Raw genomic sequence first — 16,776 nt, 5'->3', positions numbered from 1 at the left:
GGAAGGTTAAATAAATAGAAACTATTTCTCTTTTAAAGAAAAGTGACATATGACACTAATTAGAAGAATTAGACAATTTTCTCTTAAGGAGGAAGAACATATAAACCTTATTTTATGTTGAGAAAATCGAAATTTTTTTTTTTTTTTTACAAGATAGAAAATCTACTCTAGTCTAATTTAAGTGTATATGTGTGTGAGTCTTCATCTTGAAGACTTGAACCCAGCTGTTTCTTTCCACACCCCATGTATAAACATTTATACTCAGGGGAGAAGGGGGGGGGGATGCGAGAGGGGCAGGTGCCCCTTGAACTTTTAAAATTTTCACTAATAATAATAATAATAGTATATTGAACTAAAATGTCTTAACGGTTCCTTTTCAATGAAATATACATATGGGGAAGAAATAGGAAAAGAAAAGAAAGTATCTTATATATTTATGATAAATTCATCGGAAGTCACTTATTGGATATATTCTAGACTAAGAATATTCACATCAGTTTGTGCTAAATTTTTAGTCTATTTTAATATAAAAGCATACTTTTTTCTATTTTATCCAACCACTTTTTAAAAACACTCACATGAAATTATCTATTCTACATTTTATTTTATTTAGATAATTCTTTTTCATTCTTTTATTATTATTATCTAATGAGACATGAGAGCAAGAGGTGAGAGAAAAAAAAAATTAAATACAAAGCTACAATAACCGTGTAAATATACACGGTTACTTTAGCAAAATTGAATTTTTGCACAATTTTATATAGACTACTGTAGGATTTTGGACGAAGCCATAAATTTTTGTTTGGGATGGCCGATTTGTGTTACTAATTTATTTGTTTATACAAACGTCGATACACATACACAAAAACATACATCTATACACACACATAAATTAATATAGTGAAATCCTTAAAGTTAAATGTTTCATAGAATTAAATTCATCTTTCATCATCTTCTATAGTGAAATCCTTAAAATTTTCATTTTCAATATAAGTTACCAAATTGTCTACTATTGTGAGTAAAAAAATTTCAATTGAACTAATGAAGTTTTCAAAGATATGAATGATCCAAAACTTTAAGAGATACAAAAACACATTTTACAATTAAAAAAAATGAATTTGAGAAACAACACATTCTCTATAACTACTAGACCAATTGGACAATGTTTTTAAGAATATTGTCAAAATATTAAATATTTCTATATACTATAATGATATTTTCAAAAAAATTGCCCTAACATGTAGCTCCGCCCCTAGATATTCATGTTTTGAGGAGTTGGTTGAGTAAGATGTGAGGCTTTTTTTTATTGCATATATTGATGCAGATGCGAATCTATGCAAATGCTTTAAGAAATATATGTATACTATAGATAGATATAAATATAATGCGTGTTTTAGTCTGCCATTGTTTATTGATTTATTTTCTCTCAATATTTGACCTTCGTTATTGTTTGCAATATATATATATATATATATATATATATATTTATATATATCGGTATGGCTTAAGATCCGTTTGGATACAACTTATTTTTACTGAAAACTGAAAACTGTAACAAAATAATTTTTAAATGTATAAATAGTACCGTGAGATCCATTTTAATGAAAAAGTGACTGAAAAGTGAAATTTGTGGAACCGTAAACAGTGCACAAGTGCAATGTTCACGGAATAATAGTCAAAAGTTGCGGCAAAAAAAAAAAAAAAAAAAAAAACGAAACATGATGTAAAATAAAGACGCAAGTAAATCGGATCCAAACACTCACTTAATAGTCAAATATCTGAGGAAGGCAGCAGTTATGTCTTACATGCATTGCATGTCTTGTCTCTAAATTAACCTATCAAGCCAACCCACCTTCTGCACCTTAATTACAACACCAAATTACAAACAGCTTCATACATACTTCTCCAATGGCTGTACTTGGCTATGCAGAGATAGTTTTAGGACTACTCTGCTTCCTTTTTCTTCGCCATTATTGGAAGCACAACAAAAACTCACCACCCATCATCAACTGGCCTGTTGTTGGAATGCTTCCGGGACTTCTTCAAAACGCAACACATATGTACGATTGCACAACCCGAGCTCTAAAACTTTATGGGGGCACCGTCGAGGTCAAAGGCCCTTGGTGTATTGGCATGGACTTTTTCTTCACCAGCGATCCTCTGAATGCTCACTACATTTTGAGCAAAAACTTCCGCAACTACGAAAAAGGACCTGAAATCCGAGAGATTTTGCAGCCTTTAGGTGATGGGATAATCAATTCTGATTCAGATTGGTGGACATTCCAGAGAAAGATGTTGCATTCGATCATGAAAAGCAAGAAGTTCGAATTGTTTTCATTGCAAGTTGTTCAACAAAAGGTGGTCAATCGCCTCATTCCAGTTCTCAATCACGTCTCCATATCAAAGATTGAAGTGGACTTACAAGATGTTTTTAAGCGGTTCACATTTGATAACACTTGCTCAATGGTTTTAGGCTTCGACACAAAATCTCTTTCTGTTGAATTTCCAAAACTTACGTACGAAAAGGCTTTCGATGTAATAGAAGAGGGTCTTGTATACCGTCAAATCCTGCCCCAATGGTATTGGAAGGTGCAAAGATGGCTTCAAATTGGACAAGAAAAGAAACTCAGAAAAGCTTGCGATATCTTTGATAGTTTCTTAAACCAACGCATTGCATCAAAGCGAGAACAATTAAGCCAAGACAGAACCCAGTTGGAGGAATCTGAGTTCGACTTATTAACAGCTTGTATGATGCATGAGGATATTGTAAACATGGGGGTTTGTAGTAAATCCAACAAGTTTATAAGGGATACGGCATTTAATTTCATGGTAGCTGGGAGTGACACCATGAGTGCAGCTCTCACTTGGTTTTTTTGGCAAATTGCAACGCACCCATCTGTGGAAATGAAGATTATGAAGGAGATGACAGAGAACCTTATGGTGAATGTTGATAAGAAGTGGGAGTGTTTTGGTGTACAAGAGCTAGACACACTGGTTTATCTCCATGCAGCCTTATGTGAAGCCCTACGTTTATACCCATCGGTGGCTTTTAATCCTAGAACTTCAGTTAGAGAAGACATTCTTCCAAGTGGCCACCGTATTAGACCCAATACACCAATTATGGTTTCTCTTTATGCAATGGGAAGGATGGAAGAAATATGGGGTGAAGATTGCATGCAGTACAAGCCAGAGAGATGGATTTCAGAGAAAGGAGGATTAATATTTGTACCATCTTACAAGTTCACAGCGTTTAGTGAAGGCCCCAGGAGTTGTTTGGGAAAGGCCGTGGCTTTGATTCAATTGAAAACTATTGCGGCCTCCATCATATGGAATTATCGTGTTGAAATGGTTGCAGGTCATTCCGTTTCCCCATCTGTTTCTCCTATACTTCTTATGAAACATGGTTTAAAGGTTAGGATTACCAAAAGAAGTACTTGATGGATTGGTGATTGGTGCTGGCTGGTAGTATTAGCGTAAGTGTCTACATATGTATTATCGACCTGTATCACTATCGTGTATGTGATACTCCATGGTACATATAGTTTGAATAATTGTAAGCCATCACTTTTTTCATTGGTTATTAATTTATATTATCTTTATCTCTGTTGACTAACTTACTATAATGACTATTAACAGGTTAGAATTTGTTAAGGCCCATTTTTGTCATTTGCCTAGCCCGTGCTTTAGTTGTAAGATTTGGCCTCTTCAAGGCCATAAACTTATAGGTGAGCTGGGTTTAGTTCTGCAGCGGAAAATAGATCCTTTTTATATAACCGAACTGTGCACAAACCCCAATCTAAAAAACTAAGAAGGAAAATACATATTTGCATATGGAGGAATTAAAAGAGTTTGAGAGAAAATGAGTAGTTCAATATATTTTATTATTTATGTATGAAACCCAAAATACTGATTTCCAAAGCTACAAGGTCTTTAATCCGTGGAACCCGGAATATTGGTTCTAGAGCTACAGGGTTTTTGGTTCGTGGAACCCAAAATACTGATTCCCCAAGCCATAGAGCCTTCAAATTGTTAAACTCAAAATACTGGTTCCCAGCTCCGTGGAACCCTTCTACACGTTTTGCTAAATCCTTTTCCTGTACTACTGCAAATCTATATATTGACATTAAAGCACAAACATTCTCAAGTAAATGTTAATTCCTCAGTTTTGAATACACACACATACTTCATAAAATAGGCCACAAAGTCTTTGACCCAAAATCTCAAACTTATACTTTTGCACAAGACTTATGGGATTTGGAATTCAAATCTAGGTGGTTTTGCTTGAACATCTCTTTCCAAGATATTCAAGTGAGAAAAGTTTTGTGGGAGAGAGAAAATTCCTATTGATGCATGCCAAATACTCTATAAGATACTTTTCTCTTCTCTTTTTCTTTACTTTTATTTTCTTTTACTTTTCTAGGTTTTAGCTTTTTGGTTTGTTCTTCCCATGGTTGTATTGTTTTCCCCCCTCCTCCTTTGTTGTTGTGTGAATAGGCTTTGCCCCTTTTATAGTTGGATTTGAATGAGTGTTTTTCCCTTTTTGCCCTTCTTTTTCTGGTTCCTTGGTTTTTACTCTGCTGATCTAGCCTCCTAACACGTCTTATCGTAGCAAACCTTCTTTCTTTATCCTGGGTTTTGTAACCATAAAGGTTTTCTTTAGATCTACTGTAAATATCATAGACCGATGGTCATTGGGTGGGCTCTTGGTTTCAACAAAAGTCTCCTATCTTCTTCTTCTGACATGCACCTTGAGATATCCACCAGTCTCACCCTTTTAGAGCATTCACATCAACTCATGTAAAAGATTTCGTCTATTTTACACCAAAAATCTACTTTTTTCTATTTTATACTATCACTTTTACAAAACACTCACATCAGTTCATCTATTCTATCACCTCTCTTATTTAAATAATATATTTTCTTAATTATTTTATTATTTCTCTCACCTAAACCGTTTTTATACGCGCTCTCTCTCTCCCTCTTTCATATTTTCTGATTTCTTTCTCTCTCTCTTCTATCTCTCCATACCCAGTCTCTCCCTCTCGGTCATAAACCAATCCACATCATCACAGCTCCGATCACCGATCCACAGCTCTGATCACAGCTCCGATCACAAGCATCGATCCACAGCTCCGATCACCGATCCACAGCTCCGATCACAAGCATCGATCCACAGCAGCACCGATCCACAGCTACACCGATCCATAGCTCCGATCACAAGCCCCAATCCACAGCTCAGTTCTCCCTAGCTCTGATCCACAAGCACCGATCTCCCTAGCTCCAATCAGGCTCCGATCAGGCAAGACCCATACCCACGAGCTCCGATCAAGCGAGACCCACGAGCTCCGATCGTTCCGATAAGCACCGATCTGTCTCTTTTTTGTTTTTCCGTTTGGGTTTGTTTGTGTGTGGGTGTGTTTGTGTATCTCTTTTTTTTTTTTTTTTTTTTTTTTAGCAAGTATATCTGTGTTGATTTTTCTGTGAGGATGTGTTTGTGTGCATCTGAGGAAAAGATTTTTTTTTTTAGCAAGTATATCTCTGTGTTGATTTTTCTGTGAGGATGTGTTTGTGTGCATCTGAGGAAAAGAACATGAGGAGTTGAGGTCGTTGTGCACGGAGAAGAGAGAGAAAAATTGGTGCGAACGGAAATTAATAAAAAACTAAATACACATGCTACAGTGCCCGTGTAAATTTACACGAGTACTGTAACTCATTGAAAATTTTAGATGATTATGCATGATTTTAAATGGACTGATGTGGTGTGATTTTTGCTTCAAAATGTGTAAAAATGGTCAAAATGTGTATTTTACACATTTATACACAATTATCCAAGAGCTGATGTGAATGCTCTTAGTATGAGCACTTTTCCTAGTTAAAGCATCCTCTAAAGGGCCGTGGTGGATTACCTTAAATAGGAATCATGCTTCAGCCTAACTGCTTCAGCCTTTCATCATACACATTACACAATTAGAAAACCCAAACCTAGTTCAACAGGCCCGCAGCCATTGATTAACGCAGAGGAACTCATGAACCTAGACACCGTCGATCAACCCCAATCACAAAAAAAAAAAAAAAAAAAAAAAAAAAAAAAAAAAACCCAGATCAACCCTGATCAAAACCCAGACACCACTGTCGCTAAATCAATGTTTCCTCCATCGTTGATCAACCTAGATCAACTACCAAAATCCCACCGAAACAAAAACCCAGACATCGTCGATCAACCCCGATCACAACAGGAAAAAAAAAAAAAAACCCCGATCAAAACCTAGACACCGCCGTCGCTAGATCAATGTTTCCTCCATCGTTGATCAACCCAGATCAACCACCAAAATCCCACCGGAACGAAAACCTAGACACTGCCGATCAACCTCGATCACAACAGGAAAAAAAAAAAAATATATATATATATATATATATATATATATCAACCCCAATCAAAACCCAGACATCGTCGCCACTGCCGCCGCTAGATCAACGTTTCCTCCATCGTTGATCAACCCAGATCAATGTTTCCTCCATCGTTGATCAACCCAGATCAATGTTTCCTCCACTGTGATGTGTGATGTTGATGTTGGGAGGAGGATGATGTTTGGGTCTGAAGAGAGGAGAGAGCAGATGAGAAAGAGAGAAGGAAGAGAGAGAGAAGAGAACATAAATAATGAGGAAGGAGAGAGAAATTTCAGGGGAAAAGCAGCTTAAAATATTATTATTATTTTTACAATACTGCTACAGTGCAATTCTAAAGATAGAATTTCACTGTAGCAGTATTGCAAAAAAATTTACAATACTTGCCTTTAGCATTCCCTAATGCAATACGTTTTGGAGCTTAAAATGCCAAATACACCTTACATATGGCATTAGCATTCTCCAATGCTAATGCTCTTATTGTAATTTTTTGGGTGTCAACCGAACTTAGAAGTTAAAGTAATTTATTAGAGTATTTGAAAAACTATGAAAAAAAATAGTGTAAATGAACTTGGCTTCTTGTTGTTAGAACAAAGGTATTTTATTCTTGAACGTGATAAATATGTAATCTAAATAATCCTACTAACCTATTACTAATTATTCCAACAATTTAAGTTATTAAGAAATGGTAGATTAAATCATTTATTCTATCCCTCTTCCTTACATGTGGGCTTGAGCCCACATGCCCTTATTAAGTTTGACCTTATAATACATGGAATTTTTTTAAAAAAAAATGGTAGATTCAATTTCTACACGTTGAAGCAGAATTATAAACAACATAAAACAGTGTAATTTATCAAACAATTGGTTATAAGGGCAACATAAGCAGAATTCCTGTCAAAAACATATTCTTTGTGTTTAGATTATAAAGCTACAATATTGTGCTACAAAAACTAACTTTTTGAAAACCAAAAAAATAAAAAAATTGAATTGTTGGTTTACCAAAGACAAAGGAAAAGAAGCCACTGTACAACTTAATTAACAACAGCCTAATGATTGTAGAAGTCATAAATTAACAACAATAACGTAAAAGATAAAACCACGACACATAATATGAATGATCAAATTTAAGAATCTTATTGCACAACACTGAAAAAACGTGAGAAAAGAAACAGTATAGAGATACCAAAAACTAAACTGGACTGAAGCGATTGAGAGAGATCTTGATAATAACGTTTGCCGCCTCACTAATCACTATCTCCTAATTCAATTGTAATAAGAAAACTTGACGCGATGACTATCTATTTCTTGAACCTCACGTCGTCAAAATTCTTGTTGAAGTAGGATACATGTTGATTTAGGAGACTTTCGCAAGTTCATGTGGTTTAACGTTCAAACTTTAAAATACCACAATCCTTAGTATAGCGTGTTCTAATATTTTTTTTTAGTGTGTTTTAAAATAGAAAAATAATAAATAAAATGATTGATGATGTGGCGAGCTAATCTTAAATTTATTAAGAAACTACAATATTACATGATTTGCTCTTGCAAATTTGGATTTGAGTTTGAGTTTAAGTTGGACTTGTTAAAGAGATAGAATTTCACTCCTTGTTAAGTTTAGATCAAACAAAAATAATTTTGTTTAAAAGTAATGATAAGTTTGAGTTTAAGTTGGACTTGTTAGAGAGAGAGTTTCACTCTTTGTTAAATTTGGACTAAAAAAAAATAGTTTTATTTAAATAAAATGATAATTTTATTCAAATCTTATATTGATGTGAAAAATTGTGAGAGTTTCAGAAGATTATTAATTGTAGTTAACAGACGGATTAATATTGTTCATTTTTAAAACTTGAGAGACCAATAATGCACATTTGAAACTTAAGAGACCAATTGTACTCATAGGGTCGGTAAACTTCAGGGACCAATAATATAGTTTCGCCTTAATTAATCATATAACCACCACATGGTTAGAAACTCACTATCAGCATTTTAATATTGTTTTCCTAACTTTTACAACGAAAATAATCTAGGAAGTAACAATTTCATTATTCATGTAGAATTGAAAAGAATATTTAGGAAACCAAAATTTCATTATTTAAGATATTAATAACTTGTTACAATTATTGCAGAAAGCTAGTTGGTGTCAAGATTCTTTATCTCAGTGACCTCTTCAAAAGGAATTCTAAGTTAGACCCTGATATGAATTCTAAAATCTTTCCACAATAATGAAACAATTTGAATAGGAATATTTGAAGCCATATTACAAGTCTCTGCAAGTCAATCCAGTGGTGAAGAAGGAAAAACTATTCTTGTTGTCACAAATCAGCATGCCTGATCAGTCTTCCAATGAATAGAAAGCAAGTTAGTGTCAAGATTCTTATCTCAGTGGCCTCTTCAAAAGCGATTCTAAATTAGAACCTAATATGAATTCTAAAATCTTTCCACAACAATCAAACAATTTGAATTGGAATATTTGAAGCCATTTTACGGGGCTATGCAAGTCAATAGAGCGGTGAAGAAGGAATAGGAATATTTTGAACAAGTGACCATGCCTGATCAGTCTTCCAATGAATAGGAATATTTTGAATATACAGAGAGGGCTTTTCACTATCCAATACGTTATAAATTTCAATTTCTCAACGCCTAAACTAAATTACTAAACAAAACATTAAAAACATTTTAAAAATGTCAAGAACAGAAAAGAAGAAGAAACCCCCACACCTTGCAAGCCAGAGCCAACAAAGAGGACGAAATCATAGAAAAATTGAGAGTCAAAAGTCACCCCACAATTTGGTATACTTTCAAATACTAGCGTTGGCTGCACGTGCAAGGCACATGTTGTCCCAGTAGTGAGAAAATTAATATAAATTTTGGCTCACCTAATTTGATTATATTAAAAAAGAAATTTAAGAATACAACAAAATATCACAATATTTTCATAATATCTTCATTTTTAGGATCTGAATAGATATTTTTTTATTTTATTTGAGAGAAATGCTATATTCATAACATTTTTAGAACAAATTTTAAATGACAAGTTATTATTGATTTTAAACTGATAACATTGTTATTGTTATTTTCAAAACATTTATTTTCAATTGTGGTTGGTCACTAAAAACTTTAGGCATTGTAGCTATAGTGCCAGTTGAATAAACCAAAAGCACTGTAGCTCCAGTGCTATCCATCAATAATAGCTTACCTATGATTTGTTGTGAAATTAATGTTAAAATGTTGTGGATTTAGCATTTTTTTTATTTGATATATAAGAAAGTGAGATTTCAACAATTATGAAAATATTTTGATAACAATAAGTGTTGTAACATTTTTTAAAAATATTTATTTTCAATTGTGGTTGGCTATAGCCTCATATTTTATTATTTTATTTCGACTTGTAAAAAATTGACACGTCAATAATTGTGAAAATATTGTGAAATTTGTTGTGTCAATATAACAATATAAATGTCAGTTTACATCAATATTTAAAAGAAAAAAAAAACACACACACACACAAACCGATTACTGGAAAAAAAAATGACTAACTAAACCAAAGCACTGTTGTAGCTACAGTGCTGCACAATGCAAAAACACTGGATGTACAGTGCCAAGACACTATGCATGCATTCGCACTTTTATTATAAACATTTATTTTTAGTTGTGGTTGGTCAAAGTCTCATATTTTATTATTTTATTTCGATTTGTAAAAAATTGACACGTCAATAATTGTGAAAATATTGTAAAATTTGTTGTATCAGTATAACAATATATCTATCAGCTTACATAAATATTTAAAAGGAAAAAAAATAAAAAAAAAACAAAAAAAAAACAAACAAACAAACAAACAAACAAATTACTTTAAAAAAATTAGGTACTGTAGCTATAGTGAAAAAATACTGTACTAACAAGTGTCATAACATTTTCATAAAACATTTATTTTCAGTTGTGGTTGGTCACAGTTTCATATTTTATTATTTTATTTTGACTTATAAGAAATTAACACCTCAATAATTGTGAAAATATTATAAAATTTGTTGTGTCAGTACAATAATATATATATGAAAAATACAAACGGAAGACTAAAAAAATGCAACTACTTATAATATAAAAATATTTTATATATACTCTGATACCAAAATGACGTGTTTTGGATCTGACATTAAGTTTAATGTTAGTTCCAAAACTAAGTCGTTTTGGTATTTAGCTTAAAAAAAAAAAAAAAAAAAAAAACGACAACATCACAATTTTAAACCCTAGAAATATTTATACCCACCTCCTTTTTCTTTCATCAGCCGTCTAAGCCCCAAACTCTCCGCCTTATTTAGTCCTCTCTTCAGGAAACTTTATTTTTTGATAAACCTCTTCAGGAAACTTAGACCCTGTTTGGGTAAGCTTTTTTCATCACTCAATTTCCGTCACTCAATTTCCATCACTCATCACTCATAACTCATCACTCATCACTCATTTTTTCACACTCATTTGGCAACATCACTTTTATTTTCATCACTCAATTTTTTCACACTATTCATGGGTCCCACACCTGTCAGCCAGTACAGTTTTTTTTTTTTTTTTAATACCCAACTCACCGAAGCTAATATATATAAAAAAAAAATAAATAAAAATAAAAAAAAGGAATAGCCAACCCAGGAAAAGAAAAAGAAAAAAAAAAAAAAAAAAACGAACTACCAACCCAGGAAAAGAAAAAGAAAAAAAAAAAAAAAAAAAGAACAACGCCAACCCAGGAAAAAAAAAAAAAAAAAACTGAACGGCCAACCCAGGAAAAGAAAAAAAAAAAATCAAACAGCCAACGCCAACCCAAAAAAAAAAAAAAAAGGTGGTCAAAAGTTGCGACTGTGGGTCCCCTATGTGTGTTTAATTACGATATTGCCATTGAGTTATGAGTTATGGAAACTGAAAACAGCCAAAAGTTGTTTTCAGTTTCCATAACTCATAACTCAAAAATCAGAGAATTGAGTGATAGAAACAGAGTTATGGAAACAGAGTTATTGTTTGGCAAACAAACTTTTTACTATGGGTCCCACCATTTTTGAGTTAAGAGTTATGGAAACAGAGAATTGAGTTATCAAAAAACTCAATCCAAACAGGCTCTTAGAAACTCACCGTCCCGAGTAGTTTCTCTCACACCAAACCCAAGGTAACTTTCTCTTCTAAAGCAAAACAACCCTTTACTTTAGTTTCTTCTTCTTTTTAGTCTCTTAGTTTTCAAGAAATGAGTTCCTATATGGGTTTCTCTTTTTGGTGAGTTGACTTAGTGGGTCATGGCTGGGTCGCCTCAGTCGACGCTGAGTGGGATCGAAAGCTGGTCAGGTCGAAGCAGTGTCTCAAGCAATGGAAGCCCAAACGGCCCATCTCGGTTCCCATCTCCTCCAACGACGCCGTTCGGTGCTTAAAACGACACTTGGGATTTAATCTACGCAGCAGCTGGTCTATTGGTCCAAATCTGAAAGAGAGAAGCATAGAGGATCCGGGTCTTATTTGGGGTTTGTTGAGGATGGCCAATCTGTGGTTTTCTTTTGTTTCTTTTTTCTTTTTATGGTATATTTGGCTTTTTGAATGATTATGATGGGGTTTGTGTTGTTAACTACATTGTGTTTGATTTTGGGCAGTGATTGACGAAACCAGAAATTCCTGAGCCGATCTGGTCCTCTCATCCTGAAATGATAGAGAGAAACGATAGAGAAGAGATACAGAGAGTTCTTCCCATGTTTTTTTTTTCTTTCTTCCTGAGCCGATCTGGTCCTGCCGTCCTAAAATGATAAAGAGAAGAGATACAGAGAGTTCTTCCAAAGAGAAAAGAGAGAAAATATTCCAGAGAGAAAACGCACCGTTTAGCACTCCACAAACTGACAAAAAAGGACTCACGAAACCAAAATCACTGTAGAAATTACTGTAGATGACATTCGTGCTTTTTATATAGTTAGTAGATAAGGTACATAAACCAAGTGAAAGTCTGGTTTGCCTTTTTGTTTTTTAAAGAAAGAAAGATAGAAGTGCTTGAAGCCTTGTTTTTCACCGTGCTTTTTCGGATCTTCATAACAACTGCCTGTTTTCATTTGTTACTTTTCCTAGTTGTGCATCGCCAGGAATGGTAAGGCACTTACTAGTAGAAGATGTTTAACAAACCACAAAATTGGTTTAGTCCTAATATAATCTGAACCAAAAATAAAATCAGTTCAAAATTGAATTGGCTTTATGTATTTTTGTTAAAGTTATGTGCTTGTGTGTGATGATTTAATGATGAGCAAAAGCATGAAAGAGAAAACATACACAAAGGTTTATGTAATTCAGCCTAACGGCTTACGTCCACAATAAGAAAGCTCTTGATGACTACATATTAATATTAAACATTTATGTTACAGTGAACCCAATGTAGATTTTATATACTAGAGATTACTTGATTAACCATAAACTAACCATAGACTAACCTAAGGATTTGCTCTACAAACAACGGCCCCACCATCATCAAGTCCACTATGGCCATCAACCTAGTCTCAAACTCATATCAAAACTACAATCACACAAAACTAACAACCTCCTTACAGCCACCACCTACTTCTGCCACCATTAACAAACCCAAAAAGAAGCTATATGGTATTACTAGATGCTGCCACATTAGCCCCAGTAACATAGCTTGTCTTGTCAGTGGCGTAATCCTAAGCAAGGTATTCCACAGGATCCTATTTGTCTCAACAGTTGTTATGTCATGCCAACTAGATGTCAACTTCATCATTAGTGTCATGTCAATAACACAAGATTTTGTCATGTTAGTCGAGTAGCATAGGTGCCACACCAAGCTATACATTCAAGACATTCCAAACTCAAGTTTTCACCTTTAGTTTAAGAAGGGGTGTTAGATATATTATGGCCGAATTGGCCCAAACTAGTTGTAGACTCATGTATTTGTAGAACAAGCATATTAACATTAGGTTAGTCAAATACTCTCTAATGTATAAACTGTACAATTGGTTTGGACCATAATATATTAACAATTTTAAATTGGTCCCCGGCCAGCATCATCATTTTACAAAAAGGTGTTCGACATTTGTTGGCTTGGGTTATATTAATGAAGTATAATAGACCTTGTGAATTACCTTGTGTTTTTGTTTATTTAATTATATACTATGTGTTAGAGATATATTAGTCCAATAATATAAGCTCATGTTTAATGCTATTTTGTGTGTAAGCCAAGTCTTATACTTGTACAACAAGTCTATTAACCATAGTTAGTGCATGGTTAGTTTAGGGTTATCCTATTATATATACCCATATTGGACTCAATATAACACAAGATTTGTAGTACACTTATATACTATTTAGACTGAATGACATAACTCTTATATTTTTGTGTTACTCTATTTTATACTTCCGCTTCTATATGTATTTTAGCATATTTAACACTAGGTAGTGGGAATTGGGAGGATAGGGTTTGAACCATAGACATGGAGCACCATAAAAGATACTATTTCTACTAGGCTATGATCAGTTGAACCTTGAAAGATTTGATAGCACATACTCAAGTTATTTAAACCCCAATTTTTTATGGCTAATGTTGGTCTTAAGCTAATTGAACAATTTAAATTACAATTGTTTAAGTGATCAACCAATTGATATTAGCATGCATGGATAAACAAATAACAAAGTACAACCTCAGAAACCCATAACACACCAAAATGTTTATGAAGAGGAAAACCTGAGTACTAGGTGGAGAAACCTCGGCATGGTGTCTCACCACCAAAAAGATCCACTAGAGAAAATAGTTGCAGTACATCATATATACAAACCCCCCCAAGCAATGAAGTAAAAACATACTCGATTTGCAATTAAGCCCCTCCAAGCTCTTGCTCATAATAGACTCACTGAGTCATTTCTCTTCTCTAGTCACTGGATCCGCAATTGATCTCCAAGTCTCCTTAATAATTCTGACCTGCCCCAATAGTTCCAAGCTCCAATCAACATACAAAACTCTGATGAGTGTGATGGTCTTATCACCTCTCATGAAAATTTACCAATTAGAGAGGGAGAAGGTAGAGGGGTTGATGAGGATTTAGGCTTAAGAGTTTTTGGGTTTTCTTCTCTTTAGATGAGAATTGGGTGTTGAAATTCATGGGAAATGGGATTGTAGTGGGCCTTTTTGTAGTTAAAGTGGGCTCGGCTGCCTCCTGCGGTATTGGGCCCGAGTGTTCTGAGTAAAGGAGTTGAGACCGGTCCAACTGCAATTCAACTTGGTCCAGCTTGTGCACAAACTATGCCTCGTCTGTTAGGAGCACGCTTACGGCGGGCGGAACTGTTTCAAATGGGTTGCAGTAGTCAGATATGATAATAATAATAAAATCAAAGACTTTGAGATCTTTATTAAGGTGAACAGATAAACCTTACTTAAAGAAAAAGATAATCACAGTTTTAACAACAATTATTTTATAAAAAAAGTAAAGGGGAACAAGTGGGTAGTATGTGAGTTGATTAAGAGAGTAAATAAATTAGATCAGGTCTGATTCGTAAGACCAAAACCAAAGAGGGAAAAACACCTCTTCTCAAAGTGAATAATCTCTTAGGGAGATCCTACCGTGGAAATTAATCACTTTGAGGGAAGTGGACCTAAATGGTTGGCACACAAGAACACATTTCGTTTCTGGCAAAGAGCAAGATTTTGAGAGGAAGAGAGGGAATCAACCTATTGGTGCATGCTTGCCATTCTCACTCTCTATCTTTTTTTTCTCTCTCCTTCTTTTCTAATATTCCCCTTTTTCTTATCTTTTTTCTTTTCTTAATCCTTGTTTTTATTTCCTGGTTTTCAAGTCTTCAACACCGTAGTGCTTACTGTTGTTGTTGTGTCCTCCTTCCTGTACATGGCAACGGCCTCTTTATAGTGCCTGCCGTGACCAGATTTTACTATTCTAGCCTTTAACCACCTTTGTCAGGTCTGGGTGTACCTGCCGACCATCACTGGTCCGATTGTGTGCCACTCCCCATTGCTAAACAAAATAAAGCTATTTTGTCTGTTTGTCTGTTGTAGCACCCTTTCTTGCTACAGTGTGGGTGCCTTCTCTCTCCCTCTCCCTCATGGCATGCATCTAGTAGTTCCAACTCAGCTATGCCCGTTTGGGTGGTATGTCATCCTAGCAGGACATTTCCCCCAAAAGAGCCCTAGCAGGAACCTCAAAATAAGTTTTCCCCTCTCCCCACCACCAAACCATGCCCTTTTACCTCTGACTCATGACCTCACCGTGTCTTGTATTGGCTGGGTACAAGCTGGTGAGGTCTGGGCCTTACGCGTGCCTCTCTTCCATGTATGTCCAAAATCTGTCTGCTGCTCATGCGCTTACCATGGTTGGTCTGCACAGTCTGCCGTCCGTTCTTGACCATTTTCTAGTTTTCCTTTCCTTTATGGCTTGCCCTATTCGGGGCTGGGCCTTGCTTGATGATGGGCTTTGCTTTTTTCTCAGCCCACCATTCTTCCTGCTACTATCTCCTACCATACCACTCTATCATTCCTATTGCGAAATTGTTTTGTTTCAATCTGGCTGGGTCCCTTTGGGCCTGTCGTTTATTCTTCCCCTAATGGCCCAACAAGACCATTGGTTCTTGTGCTACATTACTAGCGAGCTCCTGTGTCCCATTTGTTTTCCCTTGGGCGTCCCGGGTCCGTTTGCTTTCCTTGGGCTTCCTTGACCCTTTTCCTAACTTTGCATTACCATGGGCTTTTACTAAATTCTTTGAGCTTCCCTGGCCCAATTACATTATTTCTCATCCTTAGGGTTCATGGGTTTGCCATCAACCCCTTACTTTCTTTGCTTTCATTACTTTGGGCCTGCCGCGGCCCATTCTCACTTTTCCACATCATATACTGCCCATGGTTTGCTTTTTCTCTCTTTCCGGGCTCCTTTAAGCCCATTTGCCTCTTCAAGACCCATTTGTTTATCTTATGGGCCTGTGATCCATTATTCCTGCTACTTGGACTTAATGAGTTTTCTATTCGTTTGCCAACTCCTTTCTATCTATGTTGCTGGGCTTCTCCCTTCCACTTGGGCTTCCAAAATGGCCATCAACAGGGATCATATATATTAAGGCAAAAGATAGGTATAGACGTATAGTAGAGAATTTTGTAACTAAATTCTCTCGAGTTAAGTGAACTTCTCTCCTCCGAAGTGTCGTACAAGAGGGGCGAACTCACTACCTGAACTAAATTTCAAATTTGAACTTCATCTCTTAGTTCGCTTCTCACCTTGAAGTTCGTAGGAGCAAAAATCATCACTAATCAACTCCAACTTCTGAACTTTTTGCACATGACTCCCCAAGCTCAATACACATGTACCCACATAAATACAAGTATACAGTGAAAGTTTATGGCCCTATATA

At 35.1% G+C, this 16,776-nt stretch overlaps 1 protein-coding gene across 1 annotated transcript; it reads left to right on the top strand.

Moving 5' to 3' along the window:
* Nucleotides 1–1,822: 1,822 nt before the first annotated feature.
* On the top strand, nucleotides 1,823–3,554 carry LOC126701952 (alkane hydroxylase MAH1-like). Its single transcript, XM_050400414.1, has one exon. The coding sequence runs from the start codon at nucleotides 1,909–1,911 to the stop codon at nucleotides 3,436–3,438; it is 1,530 nt and encodes a 509-aa protein (XP_050256371.1). The 5' UTR covers nucleotides 1,823–1,908; the 3' UTR covers nucleotides 3,439–3,554.
* Nucleotides 3,555–16,776: the final 13,222 nt, after the last annotated feature.

Source organism: Quercus robur, chromosome 2, assembly GCF_932294415.1.
Source record: "Quercus robur chromosome 2, dhQueRobu3.1, whole genome shotgun sequence".
In the NCBI taxonomy this organism is placed as follows: Eukaryota; Viridiplantae; Streptophyta; class Magnoliopsida; order Fagales; family Fagaceae; genus Quercus; species Quercus robur.
The sequence above is the reverse complement of the archived record's forward strand: the minus strand, read 5'-3'. Positions and strand labels throughout refer to the sequence as shown.